The sequence below is a fragment of the Scardinius erythrophthalmus genome (genome assembly GCF_964197995.2).
Source record: "Scardinius erythrophthalmus genome assembly, chromosome: 7".
In the NCBI taxonomy this organism is placed as follows: domain Eukaryota; kingdom Metazoa; phylum Chordata; class Actinopteri; order Cypriniformes; family Leuciscidae; genus Scardinius; species Scardinius erythrophthalmus.
The window spans coordinates 8678568-8705667 of NC_138227.1; the positions used below are offsets into that span (position 1 = coordinate 8678568).

General features: G+C 36.6%; 1 protein-coding gene across 2 annotated transcripts; it reads right to left on the reverse strand.

Moving 5' to 3' along the window:
• Window positions 1-7788: 7788 nt before the first annotated feature.
• Window positions 7789-26887, reverse strand: LOC308693939 (H-2 class I histocompatibility antigen, Q10 alpha chain-like). Of its 2 annotated transcripts, none has more exons than XM_081371126.1 (10): window positions 26691-26887; window positions 22864-23136; window positions 22477-22764; window positions 22108-22392; window positions 21319-21447; window positions 21065-21121; window positions 17935-17958; window positions 17587-17646; window positions 10439-10567; window positions 7789-8624 (listed from the first exon to the last, which is right to left on the reverse strand). In XM_081371126.1, exons 1-10 carry the CDS (start codon window positions 26770-26772, stop codon window positions 8605-8607), a joined length of 1347 nt encoding a protein of 448 aa, XP_081227252.1. In that variant the 5' UTR covers window positions 26773-26887; the 3' UTR covers window positions 7789-8604. The 2 variants fall into 2 exon arrangements, with proteins under 2 accessions (XP_081227252.1, XP_081227251.1); XM_081371125.1 differs by lacking the exon at window positions 26691-26887 and adding an exon at window positions 23736-23960.
• Window positions 26888-27100: the final 213 nt, after the last annotated feature.

A 27100-nucleotide genomic window follows, 5' to 3' on the forward strand; every position in this document is an offset into this window, starting at 1 on the left:
TTTCTCGGGATCAGCTGATGGTGAAAAAGGAGCAGAGACTGAAAACAGAGTTGCCACTGCAATCACACTGATTTGTGATTTAAAGTCCCCTGTAGTCAATAATCTTATCCCTTAAAAAAATATTTTTGATAATGAAAATGACAGATTTAAATGTTTTTTTCCCCCGTTAAAATATATATTTTTAAATATATGAAATGTAACTCTACACCCTTGCTTTCTGTAGTATATGTGGAACCATGAATATGCTAATTCGTCAAGCCGTGAAAATAGTTACAAATGGGGACAAATGTGAACTGAGCATTCTCAGATTCAAAAAATTAAAGGGTTACTAAACCCTAAAGCAACTTTTTTAGTTAATGATCTGTAAGACTGGGGCTTTATTGGTGCTGTTAATTTATTTGAGTACATTTTTTGAATTTGGGTATAAAGTGTTTTAATTCTACAATAGTGTAAAAACGTCTGAGTGCTGCCCTCTTCAGGTTGAACGGTGGCTACTGCAGTTGAATTTTCCTATTGGATGTTGCGGTACTGTGTGACGTAAGCAGGTACGAGCACACCACACCCTTGGTATGAGCTCACCACGCCCTTGGGTACGAGTTCACCACACCCTTGGTACGAGTTCACCACGCCCTTGGTACGAGGGCATCGAGTATTGCATCAGTTAGGATAGCTTCAAGTTAGCGTCGATTTTTAGCATTAGCTTTATCTGTATTTTGTACAGTGGTGGTGTAGCAGTGTTGCTGGTTGCAAAGCTGTAAACTGTAAAGCGGCACAGTGTCATGCGCTGCTCCTCCTGCATGGGACTCCATCACTGCAGCGGCGTCTGATGTGAGTGAGCATATATTTTTTTAGTCACAATTTATGTTCTTTCCTATTAGGCTAAAGTTAAGCCTCTGGGGTCGGCAAACGTGCCAGCGCGTTTTGCTGGATTTTTTCACATGGCAGCAAAATAGACTGTTCAATGTTTACTTTTTTATGTGTTCACTTACAGTCGAAACAAAACATTGTACTTTTGTAAAATATAGAAAATTTGCTTTCTGCCTCTCCGTGTCCATGAACTTTTTTTCTGGAGCACATCTCTAAACTTATACAAAACTCAGCGAATACTAGTCACACAGGCATAAGCAATATCTTAATAAACATTTAAAGGTATAGTTCACCCAAAAATGAAAATGCTGTCATCATTTACTCTTCCTCAAGTTGTTCCAAACCTGTATGACTTTCTTTCTTCTGCTGAACACAAACGAAGATATTTTAAAGAAGGTTGGTAATTAAACAGTTGCTGGTCCCCATTGACTTCCATAGTATATTTTTTTTCCTATGGAAGTCATGGGGTCCATCGGACGTTTGGTTACCGACTTTCTTCAAAATATCTTCTTTTGTGTTCAACAGAAGAAAGAAAGCCATAAAGGTTTGGAACAACTTGAGGAAGAGTAAATGATGACAGCATTTTCATTTTTGGGTGAACTATCCCTTTAAGTCTCTGCTATTAAATGACATATTTCAAAACAAAAACAAAAATTCTCTGTTTATGTAATCTGTATGAAAAGATAGAGATGTCAGTCGTTCTCATGGTAAATCATCTGCTAATGTAAACATGTCTACAGAGAGCATGCTCTTTTTTTCAAAATATTTTCTTTTGGTCGAGTAAATGTTGACAGAAGTTTCATTTTGGGATCAACCATTCCTTTAAGTTGCTCTGGTAACTGGTTTTATATTCTAAAATTTCATCATGCTGAGCTATATAACATTGATTCCTTTTATGTACATTTGCTTACCTGTCTAATAAAGTAGGCTACGTGCAAGAGCGGCATTTCTGTCAAGTCCAAGTTTGCCACGAAGCTCTCGGCATCTCGAAAACGCCACGCCGATATTGATCCTCGTTTTATTTCACCTTTTGTCCCAACGTCTGCTTGCCATGATCCATAATGTTTGAACGAAACAACAACAGCGTGCCGCTGGACATTACGTAGTTGCAAAGAGTATAGAAGTACCAAGAGGCGAAACTCCGTTGCAGTTTTGACAACAATCGCTAGATGGCGCTACTGTCGCCATTTTGGACTGAACCAACGGCTTTACCGTTAGCACAACTACTTTATACAGCATTACATTATGTCTGGAAATAATTGGAAACAAAGAAAAAAACAGTGTTCTGCCATCAACTGCAACAACTACCAGTGTACAACCAATCAATTAGCATTTCATAGATTCCCCAAAGATCCAGAGAGTTAAAGTAGAAAAGGTTTTTATTAACGTTAAAGTGAGCTAACGTCAACGATAACAGTTAGCTCCACCCTTTAGTAGGGGAGAGTGGGGTGAGTTGTGCCAGTTTTTACTCAAAGTGACTTTAAAGTGAGGCCATGGCAGTAATGCATTCAACTTAAGGATGTAGGCCTACTTATATTTCAGGATGTGGTGCATCCCTGAGAACAATAACTTTGGATCTGAAATAAACTGTTTCAGAAATATAGCTCTTGGGAAAAAGGTGGTCTCATGGCACAACTTGCCCCTGGTGCGGAGGAAGTTGTGCCTTTGGGGGAATACATTGGGGGTAAATTGTGCCAGTGATTTCTTAAGTAAAACAGAACATTTTAATGTTATGAACCATAATGCTATATGAAAGCAAGATAAATTCAATACAAAATTACTCATTTAAGGTTTATTTATATATTGTCACCCTGGAATAGCATGCGTTTTTCCTACTATGGTCAATTGCATATGGATTTTGTATTGAACATAACTCTGGATCACAGTGTCATAGAGACAAGGGGACGGGCTCATTTTACTCAGACGACCAATCAGTCTCTCAGGATCATTGTGAAGCTATCAAGCTACGCCCTAGCAACCATTTAGAGCACCATAGCAACACAATATATGATATTTGTGAATCATTTCAGGCAAAAAAGGCTTTGGCAATAGATGCCTGTTGACATAGCGCTGTCTGTCAATTATGTAACATACATAAGAATAAAGTGACTAGGCTAATTTCTAAACATCCTATTGTGACATAGGCCACTTAAAAACGGAATAAAACTTGTCTTTAATAACATAGTGCAAACTCAAAACTGAAATCAGTGTTAGCTAAATTAAAAAAATAGCAGGCAGGCCCAAGTAAAACACTGATGAGGCATGCCCATCTCCTCACTTCTCAAGATTATACCCTGTGAGTATGTAGGTCTAGGTGGTCTGGATCTGGCACAACTTACCCCAGGCCCTTTGGCACAAATCACCCCAGACCCACAAGTTTGAAAAACTAGCATGATCCAGCAGTTAAGAGCTAACATCATGCTAACTGTATAGACTCATTGTGTAGCCTACTAAAGCACTAAAACATGTGTGAAATGTTTTCAAACTTGTCTATAATTGTTCAGACACTACAATCAAAAAACCTTAATCATAGAAATTTTACTTTGAAAGGGAAAAAACAGTTTTTTGCACTAAAATGTGCTTAACTCTCATGCCATGTGCCTCTCTTCTTTGGAGGACGAGTAAAAGTGATTGCTTTTCAAAATTATGTGGTCACATGACCAATTTCTTCTATGGTTTTTTCCAGAAACAATGGTGGAACTACTTCCCCCCCTGGCATAAATCACCCCACTCTCCCCTACTGTACCACTGGGCTAGGTACCCCATCGGAAGGGTACCTAAAAAAGTGGTATGGTTCGGCATTTTGGTACCATTCACAACTTTTGACAGTGGAAACGCAAATAATTGTGTACGTACCGTACTGTACCATACCGTACTGCTCAGTGGAAATGAGCTTTAAGTGTTTGTTGCACATTTTGATGCCTTGATAACAGGGGTAATGTATGTTTTGACAGGATATAAAATATTACCCAGAGCATTCTGCTTTAATACACGTAGCCTTAATGTAAATATAAGACTATTAATACAGTATAATATATAATTTAAAATAAAATAAAGAAATACATCTTCATTCCTTCCCATACCCACTAACATTTCCCTTAGTTTCAGATAACGTAAGCTAGCCAAACTGAGCCAAAGATTCTGGCCTGGTTGCAAAGTAGTTGTAGAGTTTTTGACTGCATCAATAATAATGTATACGATGGGCTATACATTAACGTTAACGCTTAACGTTACCTTCTCCATCACGACGTGTGTTCGCGCAATGTTGTTAGTTACCTAACGAATGTATGGTGGCCGAGAATGTTCCGTCAACTTTCGTGTGTTCGCGCATCTATGTTGCCTAGTTACGAACGCAATCTGGCCGAGATACGAGCTGGCGGCAGGAAACTTCACTTTGTGTGACTGCGCCTCGTATACAACATTATATAAAACTTGCAGGACAACCTGGTTGGCATTGCCTTTTCAGTGTGAGAAATACACGGTGTGGCACGGTTGAATTGCGTGTCTCACGGCCAATGCGTGAGACTTGAGAACCCTGGGTGAACACAACTTCAAATGTGAATTGAAAAAACTATTTTTATGATGTAGGCCGAAAATGAGGGTCTTTAAAAGACCAGTAGCCGCCACTGCTTTCTGTATATGAATAATTTTCTTTAAATGTTCTGTCTATAAGTGACCAAAAAGACATTTAACTCCAGCTCACCATTGGTGTAGCCAAACTGCTCCATCTCCAAAACGTTCACAGGCATGGGTCAAAGTTTGCGTGCAGGTGACCTCATTTTCTCATCCAGTTTGTTTTTATAAATCACAACTTGTGCGTGGGAAGCGCCTCTTTCAGTGCCTGTTTTGTGCATAAGCAACGATTATAAATGAGGCCCCAGGGGTCTCATTTATAAAACTGTGCATAGGATCCTTACTAATGTAAAAGAAAGCCAAAAATGGCGTATGGCAAAAAAATATTCAGACTTATAAAACCGTTCGTACGCCAGAACCTGCGCAGAATTCAATTTATAAATCCTAGTCAGCGAAATATTGTGCGCACATGCATCTCCTCCCCGAAATAACCATATATGGAGCTTACAACGCCTAGTTTTACTATGCATATCCTCATCTGCATATCATTTGCATATGATTATTCATCCACGTGATAACATGTTTAACGGTACAAGACATTAGGAAATATTGTGTGCACATGCAACAATGGATAATTCGCCTCAGATCTTGAAATTAAACAAATGGAGACAATAACCTTGAGACTCCGCCCACATGCTGTTCTGATTGGCTGTAGGTTTTGATCGATTTTGACGCATTGACGCATCGAGTTTACTGTGGATGTCGCTGGAATCATATCGCATCGCGTATGGTTAGGAAACGGTATAACACCGTGTCCTAACTGCACGCAACGTGACGCCGCGATGCGTGATAAAGGAGTTTTTGTCTTAACCAGCCGCGACGGCGACACGCGACGATTCTAATTTAGAAACGGTTTCTATTTTTCTGCGACATCGCCGCTGGAACAACAAACACAAAGTGTGGCAATGATAATCTTAAGTACTGTTTATGTGCTTTATTTAATGTTAAAAGCGTGTAATGTGACTTTGAATATCATTTATTGCTCCAGCTTTGTAGCTGTAAAAGCAACAATGGAAATAATTCACCTCGATCTTGAAATTAAACAAATGGAAACATGAACGTTAAAACGGTGAAAAACAAGTGTATTATTCAACAAAAATGGTTTTAGTAACTCAGTAGCCTATGTATTTTTTAAAAGGTGTAATATCCTTAATTATGCAGAACTTTAAATATTAATCAACTAAACGGATGAGTTATAAAAAAAATCACCCCCCTAACAGTTGTATTGAAGGGCAAAATTAGCTGTATAGACCAAAGCCACAGAGAGATCCAGGCTGTAAACATGTTTTTTTTCCGCTGTAAAATTGGTAATTTTAACATGGGGGAGATACAGATTTGACTCACCTCTGCAGCCAGCCTCAAGCGGCCAGTCAATGAATTGCGGTTTAACTCACTTCCGTGTTGGTTTCAAGAGAGAGACGGGGAGGTTGCCGCTTGGTTAGGACACGGTGTAAGTGTGAATTAAATTCAATGTTTTCGGCGCACTTAACACGGTACCGTGTCCTAACCTGATGCAATGCGATAAGATTCCAGCGACAAATAATTTGTCTGTTCACACTAGATGCGACGCGACTGCGAGATGTGTCAAAATCAATCAAAACCCCCAGCCAATCAGAACAGCGTGTAGGCGGAGTCTCGCGGCGAGTGCGCACGGCACCAGAGAGTAATCTTGACGGCACTCGCAAGAAAATGGATCAGCTATATAATCAAATTCACAAATATTAAACCATTTAAACATTATTCAAATACATAGGCTACTGAGTTACTAAAACAATCTTTGTCAAATAATACACTTGTTTGTTCACAGTTTGAACATTATTGTCTCCATTTGTTTAATTTCAAGATCTGAGGTGAATTATCCATTGTTGCTTTTACAGCTTCAAAGCTGGAGCACTAAATGATATTCAAAGTCACATTACATGCTTTTAACATTAAATAAAGCACATAAACAGTACCTGAGATTATCATTGCCACACTTTGTGTTTGTTGTTCCAGCGGCGATGTCGCAGAAAAATAGAAACCATTTCTAAAATAGAATCGTCGCCTGTCGCCGTAGCGGCTGGTTAGGACAAAAACTCTGATTAACATGGAAAATATACCTTAGTTAAGGCAAAGTGTAATTCACATTTTATGTAATTGGTTTCAAATGTATCATAGATTAAGTTAAAATAAAATGCAATAAGTTGACATTAAGAGTGATTTTTGGAACAACTTAAGTGGGACTTTAATACAACTTTATATGCACAATATGCATTCATAATTGCTTCTAATTTCTTTAAAATAGTTAAAGTGCACTGCTCAATGTATGGACAAGAAATTAATGTGAACTAAAATATACTTTAATGTCAGTTAACAATACACTTAAAGGATTAGTTCACTTTCAAATAAAAATATCCATGATAATTTAGTCACCGCCATGTCATCCATGTCTTTCTTTCTTCTGTCGAAAATAAATTTAGGTTTTTGAGGAAAACATTCCAGGATTTTTCTTCATAAAATGTAATGGCGACCAACGGTTTGAAGGTTCAAATGTCAGTCTCAATGCAGCTTGAAAGCAGTGGCGGCTGCTGATCTTTCAAAGAGGGGAAGCTCATTTTCGGCCTACATAAAACTTGTCCATTTATTTCTACGTAAATTCTACGTTCCTTTTCAAGAAAATGCTCTGTGACCCTGTCGTACCAACTAGGCGTCTTTTCCAGTGACTCTCAATGGCCAGCATAGTTAAATATAATTGTATAAATGTAATAATATAATAAAGGTATAAATAAGAATATAATAAAGTATAATAATACTACTATTAATATTTTTTTTATTATTTTAATATATTTTTTAAATTATTACTAATAATAATAATATAAAAAATATAATAAGTAATAATATAATAAAGGTATAAATGTAGAATTGTGTGAAATGTATTATGAAAATTGGCTAGCAATTTCAACAAGCAAATACCAAGAAATAGGTTTCAGCAGTTTGTCTTTCGACTACATTTGAAAAATCCGTGATGGGACTGAGCTCAAATAGCTTCAGCACCAACGACTTTTTACTGTATGAAATCTATAGGCTAAAACACATACACAGAAGAAAGGCTAAAACAATACTACTTAATACACCCTAAGCATGCTCACACACATTGTTGTAGATACAGATGTTTGAAATAAAAGATGGTAACAAAATGTTTATTCCAAATCTCCTCTGTATAACATTTTCAGGGTTCACAATAATTGTGGCACAATTGTCATGTTATAGTAGTGATTTTATGTCTAAATATGAATGCAAAGGCAAAACTTGAGAAAAGAACTTTATTAGTAAGTAGAATTAAAATTATAATCATTGGTTTGCACAGTAATCTCCACAAAAAAAAAATCAAATTAAATTTAAAAAATTAAAATTAATAATTAAAAATCTTAAAGGTATAGCGGAGGATTTTTTACTTTCGGGTGGATCACCTATACTATTGGTCCTCCTAATTGTCAATCATTCTGGTGAATCAATCAAACTTATTCAAAAAGTGGAGAGGGCGGGTCTTATCTAAAATTCGGAAAGATCCTCCACTATACCTTTAACAATTACAACAGGGTTTCTGCATATTGTGCATGAACCCCTAAAAATAGAGCTTTTCTGCAATCAACAAAGTTTTCCAATAAACAATTGTTTTGAAACCGCAGAGGTATATCAGAATAACCCTGTAACATAACTTTTCAAAGCGTAACTACAACACACTTATACAGCAAGTGCTAGCGAAAGGTTCAGATCAAGTCCCAGAGAATGCAGGGACTGATGAAATATATACTTAAATGCAATGAAATTCGCACTGGATATAAGGATTTGCCAAAGGCAAAAAATGTAATCAAACACCTTCAATATCAGCTGGAAAGATCTCAGATACTCAGGAAAACAATGCATATAGTTGATCATCTGATGACCAAAGAGAGAGGAAAAAATGGTAGCATGATACCTGAGATACCTAGTTACAGTATTACTTTTCCTGTTTCCTGTGGCACAAAAAGAAAAACTTTTTTTTTTAATGTGACAGATTAAATCCTTGAGCATAATTCTTGCATACATATGCCAGGTTATTACTGCTTTGGACAATGCCTTCCTTTAGACAGCTCCATTGATTCCTGTAATAAGACAGAAGTTGTTAGCCATGAGAACAATTTGCTTGCAATTTGTGACATTTTAAGCAAATCTTGATCTAGTTGTAGTCTCAAACTACTTATAGGATTGTGTGCTATATATTTTATGAATATTTTACAATTAACCTAACATATAAATGTACTGTATAATCAATCACATTTACATTGTACTTTATGACTCAAAACTCATACAGTCATTGTACCAAACATCTTTTTTGAGCATCTCTGTTGAAACTGGTGATGACCAAACTACAGCAAGAAAAGTTCACTTTTGTGCAGTGTTGCCACAAATGGACCACTGCTGTGGTATATAAATATATAATAATGGCACATAATGTAATATGTTATCAATAAAATGTTAATGCAATTTCTCAAAACAAAATCTTATTTTATTTTTTATTTTATCCACATAAATAGCCTATTGTATAAGAAAGGTATTACATCATAAACACTAGCAACTTGTAATAATGGATAAATAAATTAATGTTTACAATAATTATTTTCGGTCTACATAATCATGAGCACAAATAATTTTTTTTTAATTAAAATTAAATTATGTTTGATGTCTTAAAGGTGCAATGTGCAATCATTCTGAGGATCTATTGACAGAAATGCACTATAAGATCCATAACTATGTTTTCAGTGGTGTATAAAGACCTTACTTAATGAACCGTTATGTTTTTATTACCTTAGTATGAGTCATTTATATCTACATAACCGCGGACACCCCCTTCTATGAAAGTCGATATATTGTGACGTCATGTTTCTACCGTAGCCGGCAGTGAACAAACACCGCTACAGAGCGCGTTTCCTCACTAACTTGAATGAGAAGCAGAAAAAGACGCAGTAGCTTCTCCTTCGAGTTTGCAAAGGGAGGGATAGGCCGTGAGTGACTGGCTGTTTGCAATTCGCAAACCTCACCACTAGATGCCGCTAAAAAATACACACTGCACCTTTAATCTAATTAGAGAGTAACAACTTGAAGAATGTTGGTAACCAGGCAGTTGACGGTAGAAAGTAAAAATACTATGGAAGTCGATGGCTACCATGTCTATTTACCAACATTCTTCAAAATGTCTTATTAGTTCAGCAGAAAAATGAAACTCATATAGGTTTGGAACAACATTGGGGTGAGTAAATGATGACAGAATTTTAATTTTGGGGTGAACTAACCCTTTAAATAAACAAATAATCAAATATAAAAAAGAAATTAGAAATTTGAGCCCAAATATTCAAATACAACCTTTTTGAAAAATGCACATCCCCAGTAAATACAGAGGATTTATGAAAGGAATGATAGGAAAAGATGTGTATGGAGAATAAGCATGATGTGCAGAATATCCTATCATCCGTGAAACATGGTGGATGCAGTGTTATGGCATGGGCATTATTGACTGGGGTTGGAGCTAAACTCTGCCTCATAGCTCTCTAGGAGCTGGGTTAGGGTTAGTGCATTTAATATTCAAAAACTAAAATAAAAATGCATCAATGTTTGTTGTGCCTTAAAAAGAATGCAATTGTTTTGTTATAGAAACTATTACAATATGTTTTTGGTGAGTTCATAATGTAATACATTTCCCACAATTTAAAATTCATTTTTAATTTGAGCTCCAATAACTAAAAATTATTACATTACAAAACTAAAATTATTACTTTACAAACCTCTTATTCCATTATGTGCCATTATCATTGTTGCTTATTTATTACATTATGAGTTGCTACACAACACTTGAAGCACATTACTTTAGAAAACATGATCAGCAGCTTTTTCTGCTGTTCCTGCACTGTTAACAGCTTACCTCCATTGGGTGCATGTCCATTGGGTGCTTTTTGTTCATGTCCATTGGGTGCTTTTTGTTCATGTCCATTGGGTGCTTTTTGTTCATGTCCATTGGGTGCTTTTTGTTCATGTCCATTGCTGTTTTCGGCTGGGAAATCCAAAGAAGAATACAAAAGAAGATATAAACACAGAAAGCTCATTAATAAGATATGTATCTTCCTACAGTATAGATGGAACAACTCCACTGACAACAGATATTTTATAAATCTTAGCTACTTAAATTAACAGTGTAACAGAAAACATTTATATTTTATATGGGGATAAATCTGGGGTGGCAATGTTTTTTCTAAGGTTGTCAGATGTCACTCCGTGCCACCCTGGTAGATCCATCCAAACATTTCAGTAGCTGATTTTCAAAGCCTGTGACTTTTATAAATAAAACAGCTTCACTAATGAAATCTACATTATATTTCTCAGCAATGAGGTGATAACTTAGCTGTAATTAAGCCAACAAGCGTCACTATTAGGTTGGTTTCTCTCTCTCTCTCTCTCTCTCTCTCTCTGGTTAATTCATTCGAATTCATTAAAAATAAATAAATAAATAAATAAATAAATATATATATATATATATATATATATATATATATATATATATATATATATATATATATATATATACTTTAGTTCACTTCAGAATTCTGAGCTTTCTGAGCTGTAGATAAACGAAAATTATTTCCAGACTATATATGTTACGTCAGATTTTGCGCTGAACATTCATGAGTCATGCAGCTGTTATCTTGTCCATGCTGGCAAATAATAATGACCACCCAAAATTAATTATATAAATAATTTGAATAGCACGGCCATTCAAAACCAGGGTCTACGATTGTGTATAGTAAAACGATCACCGAAAATAATTTTGGCCGGGAATTAATATAAACACAGATATTGGATACTAGTCCTGTCTAAAGTGAATGTAAACAGGCAGGCCAAAACATATGGAAGTAAAATAATGTCAAATGTTTTTGAAACAAAAAGCCTGTTGAATTGCACTACTTGAAAAAAAAATAGGCATTGCATTAACCATGCTTGCATTTTAATTAGGGCTGTCAAAGTTAGCGCGTTAACGCAAAATCATATTAATGGCACTAATTTTTTTAACGTGCGAATTTTTTTAACTCTCTCTCTCTCTCTCTCTCTCTCTCTCTCTCTCTCTCTCTCTCTCTGCCTCTGCGTCTCGCGCGGAGGAGCAGCGCTTTTATGTTGCTTCTCTATTTTTACAAGTATAGCCGAAATCAGAGCACAGATATTGCCTTTATCTTATGTGAATTTGATTTCACCAGACGACGGCTCGATTATCAGAATTTTTGTGCAGATTAACGTCTTGGAAGGGAGAGCTGGTTATGTCTTAATGGGTCGCGTTTCAGTCACCATTTCAAATTCATTCCGTAGTTTGACAACAGAAACAGTAAAATATACCAATGAAAACAGTTTTATTGAGAATTTAGCTTCATCAAAATGGGCACAGAGAGAGACAAACTACAATGTAATAGGCTAATAAATAATAATGTACATTTAGTAGGCTATTTTCAGAAGAGCTGCCCTGTCATGCAAAAATCTAAACATGTTTGTGTTAGTAAATTGCTCAGTGCAAAGAAAGAGAAGTAATGGTAACCTGGCATTTTTTTGTTCTTTCTACGTGTCTATGAACAAGTTCTTTGAAAAACATCTGTCACCTTCGAAACATGTCTCGTCCTTATGCTCTATATTGACTATGGTTTCAATAATAAACATACATTTGCATAAAGCATCTATATTTATCCATGCCCACGTTGATTAGAGTATTAGAAACTTGAAAAGTATTAATTTAGGGTACATTTAGAACAATAAAAAAAAAATGTGCGATTAAATGCGATTAATCGCGAGTTAACTCATGACAAATATGCGATTAATCGCGATTAAAAAATGTAATCGATTGACAGCCCTAATTTTAATGCATTGTATTTTTAGGGCTTGCATTTTTATGGGCTGAAATTCAACATGGTTAAATATTTAAGCTGTGAATATTTCAATTAAAAACATTTCAAACACATTTTCTTATTAAAAATTCAATAATCCATATTCACCTTTCATATTTCACTTCCAAAATATTCAAACTGTTTAAAAATACAACCTATAATATTCAACAGGCAATTTTCGGTCCATTTTATTTCGCTTGGCAAAATTCGCTTCCACAAATTCAGTGGTTCAAATTCGACAGTAAATTCAACGGAACTGCAGGAAAAGCAATAGATTACCGAGATACTCTCCATCTGCTGTTAGTTAACCTCACCAGCAGGGGGTGCAAAAGCGCTTGTTGTTGACGAAGACAGAGCAACAGTTAGAGCAAGCCATTCATTCATAAAATGAAAATGAGCTGTGTCAGTATATATTAGGGGTGCGCCGATCCGATATTAGGTATCGGTATTAGTCCGATACTGGCCAAAATCACTGAATCGGATATTGCATGAATCGCGGGAGTATAACCCGATCCGATACGATCACGTCCCTTAGTCCTAAATTGTCATACAAATGCTTAACAACACCTGAGAGACATGCCATAAAGAGAGATGAGCAACACGCGTCACGCAGGGTTGCCAGATTTTCACATACAAATCCCGCCCGCGTTTCGGGGTGGGAGAGACCGCGACTCCATCTGGCTGGAGTTTCACGGTACTTTCTCCTGGATGCCTGTTATATCACAACACTGGAGTAGAGAGCACTACTGTTCAGAAATTAAAACTGTTAAAAGGCTCAAACTAATTGCATAATATAACACTACGCATCAATATCTCTTCCCTTTGTGCTTTGAACTTTTCAATGCGAAGTGCTGTCGCTGTGCACTGTGACTCCATGTCGCTTCAAGCGCATCATTCTGCGCACGAAATGCGCATAAGCGTTTCGTGCCGCTTGGAGCCTTTCATATTACAATACTTTTGAGCAACGAAAGTTTATTGATAGCTTTAGTTGTTCTGTCCTATCTATTATATGTTGCTGCTTCATTAAAAAGCTGCGCTTAAAATTTTAAAAGAAATGTTTTTTAATTATATAGTTTTTATATTTATATATATATATATATATATATATATATATATATATATATATATATATATATATATATATATATATATATATATTTAATTATATAGTAGCCTATATATTTTGTCCGTTTTTTGTTTTAGTTAGTAAAATAATGTTTAAGTCAAGCTTAAAAGCCTTTCTCAAAAGAATAATCACAGTCTCTTCCCCACAGTCAAGCATACAGATACAGTTTATTAGGTAATTCAGCACTTTTTTGAATTATTATTATTTTAGTATTGGATTGGTACTCGGTATCGGCCAATACTGAATCCCAGGTATCGGAATCGGTATCGGAGGCAAAAAAGGCGGATCGTGCCACCCCTAGTATATATGCGGAAAAGATGATAAAGACACAAAATTAATTCATAAACATTCATTCATAAAACTAATTTAACAGCAATGCAAGTGTATTTGTGATTATTATGACGGCGGTTTTATGTTAAATTCAGTGTCTTCACGGTTACTTTCCCTGTGTAGCCTACAAGCATCTTTCTCTACCGTGAACAAGATTATAATGTTATTCCCCGATGCGGATATACAGATCCAATATTACATTTTTGAGGTTGACATATATTTCTCTTGGTTGTTTACTAAACAATGTTTAGTTGCCTTAACTTTATATTGTGGCGATGTGCTGCGTGCAAGCTATTAGGGTTTCCCTCAATACTTAAGGACGCTTAACGTATAGCTTAATGGACTAATTACAGTGATATAAAAGACCAAACTCGCAGGCAAGCAGATTGACTCAGAATAACGCGCAAAGTTTAATGCTGAGCGTTTCCCCAGTGATAGACTGGCATTGACGTTGGATATTCGCACATTTAGGGACCGTCTCTAAAGTGTATACTACTTTGGTATACACGTTTCTAACTTCAATAGCATTTGAATAGAACGACTTACAGTCATAAAGCCAACTGTGAAGTGTTGTAGTGTCAGGCATAGGCATGTGCCGGTATTCGGTAATGCGATAAATCGCGGTAATGAATATGCACGATATTGTTATCGTGGGCACTTCAAAATACCGTGAAAAATAATAGATCAGAATTTATATTTATAGAACGCGTATTAGCTTATTTTCCATCAACCGCTTAAACAAACACTGCGTATATGCTGCGCGAAACACGTGCGCACTCTGATGTAAACAATCCCCACATGTATTAGCACTGTGTGCATGCGGCAGTGCGCACTCTAGTCTAATGTAAACAATCCTCACATGGAGAAGAAGCACGGCGAAAGGAGGCACGCTGCCGACGATTTATCCCCCTTCTAAAAGCAGAGCTGTCAATACGCATTTAGCGTGAGACTCACGCAATTTACACTTTTAAAACGCTCTCGCGCCACATGCAGTTTCTCACGCAGAGAAAAATCGCGGAGCAAAGAGGACACTGACACCGACAGACTAGACAGAGCAGGTTATTATGGTATGAAAACAATTCTCAGCTCTCATGTTCTGTCCATTTTATTACGAAATTCAGACAATAAATACTGTTTTGGTGCTTGTAAATGTGACTTGACAGATCACTGTAGCGCCTCAGTTCAAGCAAACCGATCATCTGTTACTTTTTATTTAAAGATACAGTAGGCTACAACTTACCGAAAGGTATATATGCCTCATACATAATATCGATCAATCAGTGTTTTTCAACCACGGAAAGAGGTCAGTAAAACTGCAGGTGAACAATTATGTCACAGAACGTTACATTTACCTCAGGAAAGACATTTAATGACCAACACGTTAGTTGACTAGAAAAAAATAGCTATAGAGAGGAGTATTTTGCTAAATATGTGCACTATATTACATTTGTATTATATTTTTACTTGTGTCATAATTGTTATTATAATGAAAACCAAATTATATTTAATTTAATTAGTTAATTTTTAACCTTTAATAATACCAGCTAATATGGCTCTCTGTATGTTTACAGCATTATGTGAGATATATTTTTTCTTGAGAAAAATTAACGTCTATCTACTGTAGCCTACCTAATATTTATCCAAAAAGTCAATACTGAATCAAGATTGAAATCAAATCCCAAGAATTGAAAGCGTGAAAATTGTGTAAAATTCTATTTAGTTACCAAATGTTTTGACAATCACTATTGTAATGCAAGTAGTTTTTTTTCTACATTCCCCCCCCCCCCCCCACCAATCCATCCATTTCTCTTGAGCAATTAAAATATCGTGATAATACCGTATACCGTGGTAAAAGCTCAATCAATTAATCGCAGCATGAAAAGTTGATACCGGCACATGCCTAGTCAGGCATAATGGGCACCCTTTGGATTTTTGATATTTATTCAAATAAATTAAAGTTTGCTATTGAAGTTAGAAACGTGTATGCCAATGTTTTATGCAACTTTTGAGACGGTCCCTAAATGTGCGAATGTCCAATGTCAAGCTAATTTTACATTTATTAGGCTACATTTAGTCATTTATTTAGCAGACGCTTTTATCCAAAGCGATTTACAGTTAAACTAACAATAGGATGACAACAATATGCAAGTGCTATGACTCTTCCCAGTTTAAGCTAATGCAGTACACGTAGGCATAGCCTATACTATATATATACTGTAGAGAGAGAGAGAGAGAGAGAGAGAGAGAGAGAGAAAAGAGAAAGTGTTAGTATTGATCAAGTGTTGATTTTATGCCAGTATATCACGAAACGCATGAAACTTTGCGCGTTACGTTCATATTCTTAGTCCATCTAGCCTATATAGTAGCCTACAGCCTATACATCCCCAATAAGGTGCGAGTTTGGTCTTTTATATCACTGTATTAGTCCATAAACTACGTTAAGCGTTTTGTCCCGACAGAAGGGGAATCCTCGAGTGTGAGGTATTGAGGGAAACCGATTATAATCCTGTTCATGTAGAGAAAGCTGATGACATGCTACACAGGGAAAGTAACAATGAAGTTATTGAATGAAACATAAACACAGCTTTTGTGTCTTTATCATCTTTTCCGCATATATACTGACACAGCTCATTTTCATTTTATGAATGAATGGCTTGCTCTAACTGTTGCTCTGTCTTCGTCAACAACAAGCGCTTTTGCACCCCCTGCTGGTGAGGTTGTCTAACAGCAGATGCAGAGTATCTCGGTAATCTATTGCTTTTCCTGCAGTTCCCTTGAATTTACTGTCGAATTTGAACCACTGAATTTGTGGAAGCGAATTTTGCAAAGCGAAATAAAATGGACCGAAAATTGCCTGTTGAATATTATAGGTTGTATTTTTAAACAGTTTGAATATTTTGGAGGTGAAATATGAAAGGTGAATATGGATTATTGAATTTTTAATAATGAAAATGTGTTTGAAATGTTTTTAATTGAAATATTCACAGCTTAAATATTCAACCATGTTGAATTTCAGCCCATAAAAATGCAAGCCCTAAAAATACAATGCATTAAAATGCAAGCATGATTAATGCAATGCCTATTTTTTTTCAAGTAGTGCAATTCAACAGGCTTTTTGTTTCAAAAACATTTGACATTATTTTACTTCCATAAAAACATCAGATATGGTCAAAAGATTGGATCTGTGCATTAAGACTTGCAGTGTAAATGCAGCCTAAGTTTGCTTAAGAGCATATTGTATGCAAGTCCACATGTCATACTAAAAATAATCTATGCTTCTAACCACAGGTCAAGAGCTGTAGTTTCAACCACAAATCTATGTGATGCTGTCTGCGAATATTCATTGGAACTATGGTTTTGGGAAACACCAAATCGTTGAATTATGTTGCTATCTTGCAACCATAGTTGGCTGACGATGCTTTTGGGTACCGCACCCAAGAATGTTCATCATTAGTAGCAGAAAACATTCCCTGTCAGGATATAGTCACTATTCATTTTAAACGGCAATCTGTTCAATTTGTGTCAGATGTTTTGGCCAATGTGCAGCCCATCAAAAACATTGGGGAATCCAGCAGTAGAAGCATCCACTACAGGACCTCTAGTGATAAAAGTTTTGTATGTGTGAACACCCCATAATACTTATCTAAAGGGAAATACTGATTTACTCCACTTCAGTCCTCTCTGAAGGCTTACCTGGGAGAAAAGGTTGCGCTGCTCCATTAACAATAACCTGTGTTGGTTTTGTATTTAAACCTATAGAGGATTACAAATACAGTTACTATCTACATGCATTTCTGTCATAGGCAGAGATAAACAAGTGAAGTCTGGTCAGCAAAAAAATCATTATTAATTTGAGCTCCAATAACTAAAAATTATTACATTACAAAACAAATATTATTACTTTACAAACCTCTTATTCCATTATGTGCCATTATCATTGTTGCTTTTTTATTACATTGCTACACAACACTTAAAAGCACATTACTTTAGAAAACATGATCAGCAGCTTTTTCTGCTGTTCCTGCACTGTTAACAGCTTACCTCCATTGGGTGCATGTCCATTGCCTGGGAAATCCAAAGAGGAATACAAAAGGAGATATAAACACAGAAAGCTCATTAATAAGATATGTATCTTCCTACAGCATAGATACTTCTACTGACAACCGATATTTTTTAAATCTTAGCTACTTAAATTAACAGTGTAACATAAAACACAATGTAACAGAGCTACAGAAAACACTGCTTCCATTTATATTTTATATGGGGATAAATCTGGGGTGGCAATGTTTTTTCTAAGGGTGTCAGTTGTCAATCCGTGCCACCCTGGTAGATCCATCCAAACATTTCAGTAGCTGATTTTCAAAGCCTGTGACTGTTATAAATAAAACAGCTTCACTAATGAAATCTACATTATATTTCTCAGCAATGAGGTGATAACTTCGCTGTAATTAAGCCAACAAGCGTCACTATTAGGTTGGTTTCTCTCTCTCTCTCTCTCTCTCTGGTTAATTCATTTGAATTAAAAAAATAAAAATAAAATAATAATAATTATATATATATATATATTTTACAGGGCTACTTTATTTCACTTCAGAATTCTGAGCTTTCTGAGCTGTAGATAAACGAAAATTATTTCCAGACTATATATGTTACGTCAGATTTTGCGCTGCAAAACATTCATGAGTCATGCAGCTGTTATCTTGTCCATGCTGGCAAATAATCATGACCACCCAAAATTAATTATATAAATAATTTGAATAGCACGGCCATTCAAAACCAGGGTCTACGATTGTGTAAAGTAAAACGATCACCGGAAATAATTTTGGCCGGGAATTAATATAAACAGAGATATTGGATACCAGTCCTGTCTAAAGTGAATGTAAACAGGCAGGCCAAAACATCGGATATGGTCAAAAGATCGGATCTGTGCATTAAGACTTGCAGTGTAAATGCAGCCTAAGTTTGCTTAAGAGCATATTGTATGCAAGTCCACATGTCATACTAAAAATAATCTATGCTTCTAACCACAGGTCAAGAGCTGTAGTTTCAACCACAAATCTATGTGATGCTGTTTGTGAATATTCATTGGAACTATGGTTTTGGGAAACACCAAATCGTTGAATTATGTTGCTATCTTGCAACCATAGTTGGCTGACGATGCTTTTGGGTACCGCACCCAAGAATGTTCATCATTAGTAGCAGAAAACATTCCGTGTCAGGATATAGCCTAGTCACTATTCATTTTAAACGGCAATCTGTTCAATTTGTGTCAGATGTTTTGGCCAATGTGCAGCCCATCAAAAACATTGGGGAATCCAGAGGTAGAAGCATCCACTACAGCAGTGATTCTCAACAGGTGGGCCTCGGAGCGCCATCTGGTGGGCCGTGTAGACAGTGGTAGACTACCCCCAAATTAATTTTTATTTATTTTTTAATTTACAAATCTTGTTATTTTCTAATTATCTAATTGTTCTTATGAATTTATATGATCAAAAACACTCAAGTCAAGTCAAGATGCATTATCTAAAAGCTAATTTAAGTTTAAATATCGCAACACCAATCACATCAGATTGAACGTTTGTTCGATCAGATGCAGTACTGTAATATGGATCGTTTTCTGAAAAGAAAAGCAGATGTGGGAAACAGACCTGTGCAAGGAAAAGCTTTGAAGTGTGAGGTGATAAAATACGACGCTGATTACATTAAATTTAGTTTTATAAGGGCTGGTACTGGGGGGGTCGCACACGGATGAGAAGCGCAGCGCTGCGTCTACAACTCGAGGTATCGAACACGCGCTTTATCAGTGTATGGCCAGCCATATTGTTATGTTTAAGGACATTACGAAATTAAGATAATGTCTGTACTATGTTATGATTGCAATTTAATTTATAATTACAATTAAATACAATTGTTGCTGAGTCTGCAGTCTGAACACTTTACCTCAGGACTATATTAACTGAATTAATTGAGAATCTCACCTGAAAATCCGATCATTTTCATCCACGCAGCTGATTTCTGTAAATTTGAATATAAAACTAAATGTATCTTGCAGCACAGGGTGAAGTCAGTATATAGGCTACATTAACGACGCTTTGAGACAAATATAATGTTGTAAATTTAATATAAAACTTTGTAATTGGCGCTCTGTGGCGCAACAGGATTTTGAACAGCGTCTTGAGCCATAGCTGGTGCTGCGGACAGACGCCGCCGGTGTGTGTACACTCATAGAAAATAATTAGTTCGAATTTTAAAGACGTGCCGCTGCGCTTCTCGTCCGGTGTGCGACCCCCTTAAGCCGAAGGCGCATGTGGAGAAATGTTGTTGAATGTGGATTCAGGTGTTGAATGTGGAGAAATGTTGTTAAATGAGGCGCTAAAACCATCAAAGCTGCAGAGACATTTGAACAAAACTGGGCTGTGTTGGGAAGCCAGCATAATATTGCTTTAAACAGACATGTTCATATCGCAAACTGTATTTGATAAATTACACTTACAGTAGGCTGTGTAAATTTGGGTGAATGAAATTTGTTGAACATTTCGTATCTATACCACGAATGTTATTTCTCGTGTCATTTTATATGCCAAAAATAGTTTTTGCGTGCATTTGATACGCACTGTATGGCGTGTAATATGCACGCACTCCCCAGCCCTAATCCTAACCAATGGTTTTCAGTGCGTAGAATATGCACGCAAAAAAATATTTTTGCCGTATAAATGGCACGAGAAAAAACATTTGTGGTAGCTATAGTGTTGCAGCGAATAGAGAGAATCCCCTCTTGTGTGTCTGACCTGTTGTTACAGGTATGTTGGCCTGTTATTGTTACAGGAATGGTTACTGAGTAAACCTGCAAAGTCTTTTTGATACAAGGACAGTTTTCATCTATATAGCTGACTTGACCTAGTCTGCTACAGTGGCATAACAGATTAACAGCAGAGTATATCATTGTACTTTTAGAATTATCTGTTATTCTGTGTTCATACTTTCATATGTGGAAAGGTGGTCCTCGGAATGTTTTTAAACACTCATTGGTGGGCCATGAGTTGCAAAAGGTTGAGAACCCCTGCACTACAGGACCTCTAGTGATAAAAGTTTTGTATGTGTGAACACCCCATAATACTTATCTAAAGGGAAATACTGATTTACTCCACTTCAGTCCTCTCTGAAAGCTTACCTGGGAGAAAAGGTTGCGCTGCTCCATTAACAATAACCTGTGTTGGTTCTCTTAAACCTATAGAAGATTACAAATACAGTTACTATCTATATGCATTACTGTCAGAGGCAGAGATAAACAAGTGAAGTCTGGTCAGCACAAATAATTAATATAGACTATTTCAAGATTTTGGTCCTGTCAGTTGAAGAAAGTTTATCAGAGAAAATGATTAAAAAGATTGTGCCCAGAATCTGTATTTATGTTGTAATACTCACAAATTCTTTTAGTCTTGTAAAGGTAAAAGCAGAGCGCCGCAACAAGAACAACTGCAAGTACACCAACAGCTCCAATCACAATTCCAGAAACCAGGACAGTGCCTTCTTTGCAGTCAATGCATTTTCCATCTGCAAAAAATAAATAAAAATAGTAATAAATGGACAGTTACTGTATGTAAAGTCTAAATGTCTACTACATTTAAAAAAAAAAAATAATTCCATTGTTGATAAAATAGTTATTTTAAGGTGTCATAAAACACTAAACTACATTTTCTGAGATTTTAAAAGGTTTTTGTGTAGCACATTAATGGATGTTAACATTTTCGTCTATAATTTTAATTGTAATAGAATCCTTATCTAGGCACTATTTCAGGTTTAAAATCTTCATAGTGTCAATGTCATAGGTTGTGATATTTTCTCTCATTATGGTGTACTGATAATTATTCATGAGACATTTGTGCACTTATCCTATATGAGAGACACATTTATGGATCACAAGTGTTTGTTTTCACTTTGTAAGTGTTTCTATGTGGCATGATTTCTCTTTCATAGACCCCGAGTCTCCGACACAAACGTGATCCATCCATTCAGTTAGTGTAACCCTCGGTAAACACTGCAGGTGTCATAATGCTCACAAACACTGAGATGTAACTCTAATTTCACTAAGCTAATTGGTCACTAAAAACTTACACTTCATGCTTTCAAGTTGTTTCATGTAGGCACTTCCACCGGTGTTTCCTCGGAGGAAAGAGCCCTACTCTAATGATTAAATACTTTCACTTTACCTACCCCATTTGACAATAACTGGTCCTTTGAGAGTTTTGTGGGACACAAAACAGTCATATTCTGCTTTTTCATCCTCCTTGATTTCCACACGCTTCCTCAACTGGAAGGTTCCATCATTGTTTGGTCTGGTTCCTGTGGATTCAATCTCATTATCAGGCAGGGATGAGCGATATTTTCTTATGGTCAACATCACATCTTTGGGGTAGAAACCAGTGGCCATACAGGTGAGTTTCAGCTTAGTTTTGTCACTGGTAGACTTTTTCGCAAACACGTGAACATCTGGAGGAGCTGCAGACACAGAAATCAGTTTATCAGTCAGTTCTATCTCTATGACAGCTGCAGATAATCAACACATACTCTACATTTACTCACAGCCCTTTTTGAGCTCCTCATCTCCATATTCTCTGAATTTGGTGAGCCAGTCCACACACTCTTTCTCCAGGTAGCCCTTGGTGTACTGGTTCAGGATGGGCACATTATCCCATTTCCTCTTGGTTGGAAGAGCTTCAATAACTGGGGCAAGCCACCGAGACTCCTTATCATCAAAAGACAGGAAGTTAACGCCATCATAACTGTACTCATCAATGCCTTTGGAAAACTTAATTTCCTCTCCCTTTAGATCAATTTCACACCCATGTCTCCACTGAAGAACATGAACATCTGAAAGGGACAGAAAACAAAATGTTTTTCAGATGATAATAACAATATAATATGAAAATTATATGTATATGCAGGTAAATATGTATCAATATTTCTCACCTGAATTAGTGTCATTCATACGGTCCATCAGAATTTTGACATTCACATTAAACCACTGTTCTTTGCTCTTTCTTGACTGGGTGCCTTTTTCCCAGTAATCCTCCTGCATTTTCTCTTTCATCCAGGGCTGTGTGGGAATCTTTCTCTTTTCCTTGCTATTGTAATAGTCAATCTGTCTGTCATCTACAAGACCCATAGCTGTGAATTCATAGATGCCTGGCAGATCGACAGGTTTGGACAAGGCTGTGTAAATGTAGTACAGGGAGTGTCTCTCTGTAAACCAAATGAATACAATAGACAGCATAAAACAAGTGTATGTGATAAAATTATTTTCTGAAGGAGAGAACAGATCAAATATGAGGTGAGTTAGGCACACGCAGAACAGTCTCAAAACATTTCAGTTACAGAAAAAACTAAACAGACTAAATCTTTGGTAATTTAAAAACAACAACAACCTATAATTAGCTGAAGGCCATTTAATAAAAATTTGTGCCTACTTGGATCTGAAATAATTTAACTATTTTAAGGTTACTTTTTGGTATATCCAGATTGTATTCTGATGAAAAATGAATTTGAGGCGGCTACCTTAATCCTGGTATCGATCATATGAACAGTAATATTATTATAGGCCGCTGCCATGTTGATCTATGTCAAACTATGGAAAGTAAGCTTCTTTATTTTGACAAAACTCGTAGCCTATATACTTCATTTAATAGGCTAAATATACAATTTTAAATTCCATGTACTATGTAACATAAATTCGTAATCAAAATTCAATTCTGTTGCTCCAATGCATTTTTTAGACCGGTTGCGTAAAATGTTACTTTCACTTTCTCCAACAAACGCAGCAAAATGTAATCATTTAACGTTACCCGTTTCAACTGAAGACGAAGTCCCACAAAGAAAGAAAAGGCAAAGCAGAGCAAAACTTTTTGTCAGGACACCCGTTTCCATGATTTATAATCTTCTGATTAGGCTATATACTTCCACTGATGTTTACTGTGTCGGTCTGAACTCAAGAACTTTCAACGACTGTAATCATCCGATTGTAGAAAATGGCGGTGAAGGGTTATTTCCTGGTTATTTCTAACTGCGTCATGAAAGCTTCGACGAATCTTTAGTTTCGATTCTCCTTCTTCTTCTCTTGATTAATGGCGGATTGCAAACTACTTTTAGGTGCATACCGCCACCTACTCTACAGGAGTGTGTAACATCATGCTATTTCTTTAAAGAGCAACTTGCAGGTTAGAAGACCCAACAAGTCAATGTATAGAAAAATAATGTAGGAACTAGATTTTCTTAAAAAAAAATTTATAAATACGCTACAGTGGCTTCTGGAGTCGTTTTTGTGAGAAAATTTTACTTCCGCATCTGAAAATGGGCGTGACGGGCGAGAGTCGTGACGTAGCACGAGGGAGAGCGGTCGATTCAAACAACAGAGAAAAATGGATTGCAATGACATTTCGGACGCTGAGGAAATTGTTGACGGACCACAGCCATACAATTATGAGCCTGCTAGGCTGCCAAGAGAGCAGGGACAGGCCAGGATTAATGTTAGACAGAACATATTGGAACTTACAATAACAGAAACTAAGCTTTGATCAGGCGTTTGTCATGCTCATTAATATCCGCCCAGACTAACGTTACGTGATATAACTTAGCGGTTTCTCATCGAGAGACAGAGAGATATTTATTCCTGCAAACATTTTTTGTTCCATAGGTGCTTGTGTGGGAAATGCGAGGCAATGTTTACAGCTGAGGAAAGTCAGTGTTGCAGGGAGGTGGATGCATACTGGGCCTTAGTGGAAAATGCCAAACTTCCATGGTTGCAGTTAGTGTTACTACAGTAAAGCCATGGTGAATGTTGCTGATCTGTGGACACTGGATAGTTCGTTCATTCATTGCACAATGTTTATTCCTGGTTTCCACGTCAGCGCTGTTCGATCCGTTAATAACGGAGAAATGTGAATATTTCTCACTAGATCTCGCAGCGATGTTATTACTTCAGTGGCGAATTCAAATGCTTTATTTACTGGATCTCGCAGTTAGGCTACAGTGTTGCTTGATCAGGCTCGCGCTGCACTGGTCCAAACTGATAAACGGTCCACACAAACACAATAACGAGTAGCTCAGTTTCGTTCCGCTTACATTGCGTTTGCCAGTTGATGTTGTGCTCGCGCCTACATCCGGCGGGAGAACCCGAAGATGTGTGCATAATTCTCCGGAGTGAAATGTGCGCCACAAACGACCGAGTGTGCGGTGACAGGCGCGGCAGTGAAGTCTGCTCTCTTCACCTGAACAAAACGCACCCAAGAACGAAAAGCCTTGTTTTTCCTAGAAGGAAAATGATGGACACGATGTCCTGACAGGCTGGATTTTGTGCAACCAGCACAAACACAATCATTTACCATTATGGCTTCTCTAAAACTCGATCTAAAACTTTCCCTGTCGCTCACTACTGCTCTAACTACTACACCCACAATGAGAGCGCTGGCTGAACGCGAGCTCATATTTACCTCGGCATACGTCATATGACGCGTTGCTATAGGGGGAAAGGCGTATTCCAGAGCCTAGCACATTTTCATCAAAATCTCTACAACCAATTAGATTTCATTAGTAATTTCTACATATGTGTTTTTAAAAAACCTCTTCAGACAATATCAAGTATTAATTCAGTTATAAATTTAACCTGCAAGTTGCTCTTTAAAGGGATACTCCACTTTAAAATGAAAATTCTGTCATCATATATCCACCCTCATGTTGTTTCAAACCTGTATGAATTTATTTCTTCTGCGTAACAGAAAGGAAGATATTTAGAAGAATATCAGTAACCAGACAGTTTCTGGTCTCATTGACTTCCATAGTAGGAAAAAAATACTAGAGACCAGAAACTGTCTGGTTACTGATATTCTTCTAAATATCTTCCTTTCTGTTCAGCAGAAGAAAGAAATTCATAAAGGATTGAAACAATATGAGGGTTAGTATGATAACAGAATTTTCATTTTAAAGTGGAGTATCCTCTTAAGTGTTCTCATATTCTACCCAACAACCCTGTGCCTTTAAGAAATTTAAAAAGTGCAGTTCTGGTAATTCTTCTCCCTTCTCCCTCTCCTTCTGTTCCCAGTATCCCCATCAGATTCCACTTCCGCCCTGCTTCCTAAATCTTGAAACACCTGTCTTTCCACCTCATATAATAGCCTATACAGTGCAATGAGAGTGCAGATAAACTAGTAAAAGATGCATTACAGCAGGAAAGAACAGTTCCAATTCCACTTGGAAAAGGAGAAGGAGAGAACAGATCAAATATGAGCTGAGTTAGGCACACGCAGAACAGTCTCAAAACATTTCAGTTACAGAAAAAAACTAAACAGGCAATTAAGGCCGAAATCTTTTGTAATTAAAAAACCCCGACCTATACTTAGCTGAAGGCCATTTAATAAAAATGTGTGCCTACTTGGATCTGAAATAGTTTCAATATTTTCAGGTTACTTTTTGGTAGGCTATATCCAGATTGTATTCTGTTGAAAAATGAATTTGAGGCGGCTAATCCTGGTATCGAGCATATGAACAGTAATAGCCGCTGCCATGTTGATCGATGTCAAACTATGGAAAGTAGGCTAAGCTTCTTTATTTGACAAAACTCGTAGCCTATATACTTCATTATATAGACTAAAGATACACTTTTAAATTCCACGTACTATGATGATACATAAATTCGTAATCAAATTTCAATTCTGTTGCTCCAATGCATTTTTTAGACCGGTTGCGTAAAATGTTACTTTCACTTTCTCCAACAAACGCAGCAAAATGTAAACATTTAACGTTACCCGTTTCAACTGAAGACGAAGTCCCACAAAGAAAGAAAAAGCAAAGCAGAGCAAAACTTTTTGTCAGGACACCCGTTTCCATGATTTATGATCTTCTGATAGGCTATATACTTCCACTGATGTTTACTGTGTCGTTCTGAAGAACTCAAGAGCTTTCAACGACTGTAATCATCCGATTGTAGAAAATGGCGGTGAAGGGTTATTTCCTGGTTATTTCTGCGTCATGAAAGCTTCGAAACCTTTACGAATCTTAAGTTTCGTGGAACAATCAAGACATTGTATATAAGAGAAAATCTTTGTTTTTTAGTAATTGGTTTGAGAAAAACATTCTGATTGTTTCCCAGTTATTTAACTCAGAAGGTCTTCTTTTAAGTTACGAAGATTTTTTATGTAAATTTAATTTTCCAGTC

Excerpts from the sequence above, each read along its gene's own strand:
- LOC308693939 (XM_081371126.1), bottom strand. The coding sequence starts at position 26,772 with ATGGAAACGGGTGTCCTGACAAAAAGTTTTGCTCTGCTTTGCTTTTTC. Across the intron at positions 23,137-26,690 it reads TTCGTCTTCAGTTGAAACGG|AGAGACACTCCCTGTACTAC; the intron begins GTAACGTTAAAT and ends TTTGGTTTACAG. Across the intron at positions 22,765-22,863 it reads TATGAATGACACTAATTCAG|ATGTTCATGTTCTTCAGTGG; the intron begins GTGAGAAATATT and ends TGTCCCTTTCAG.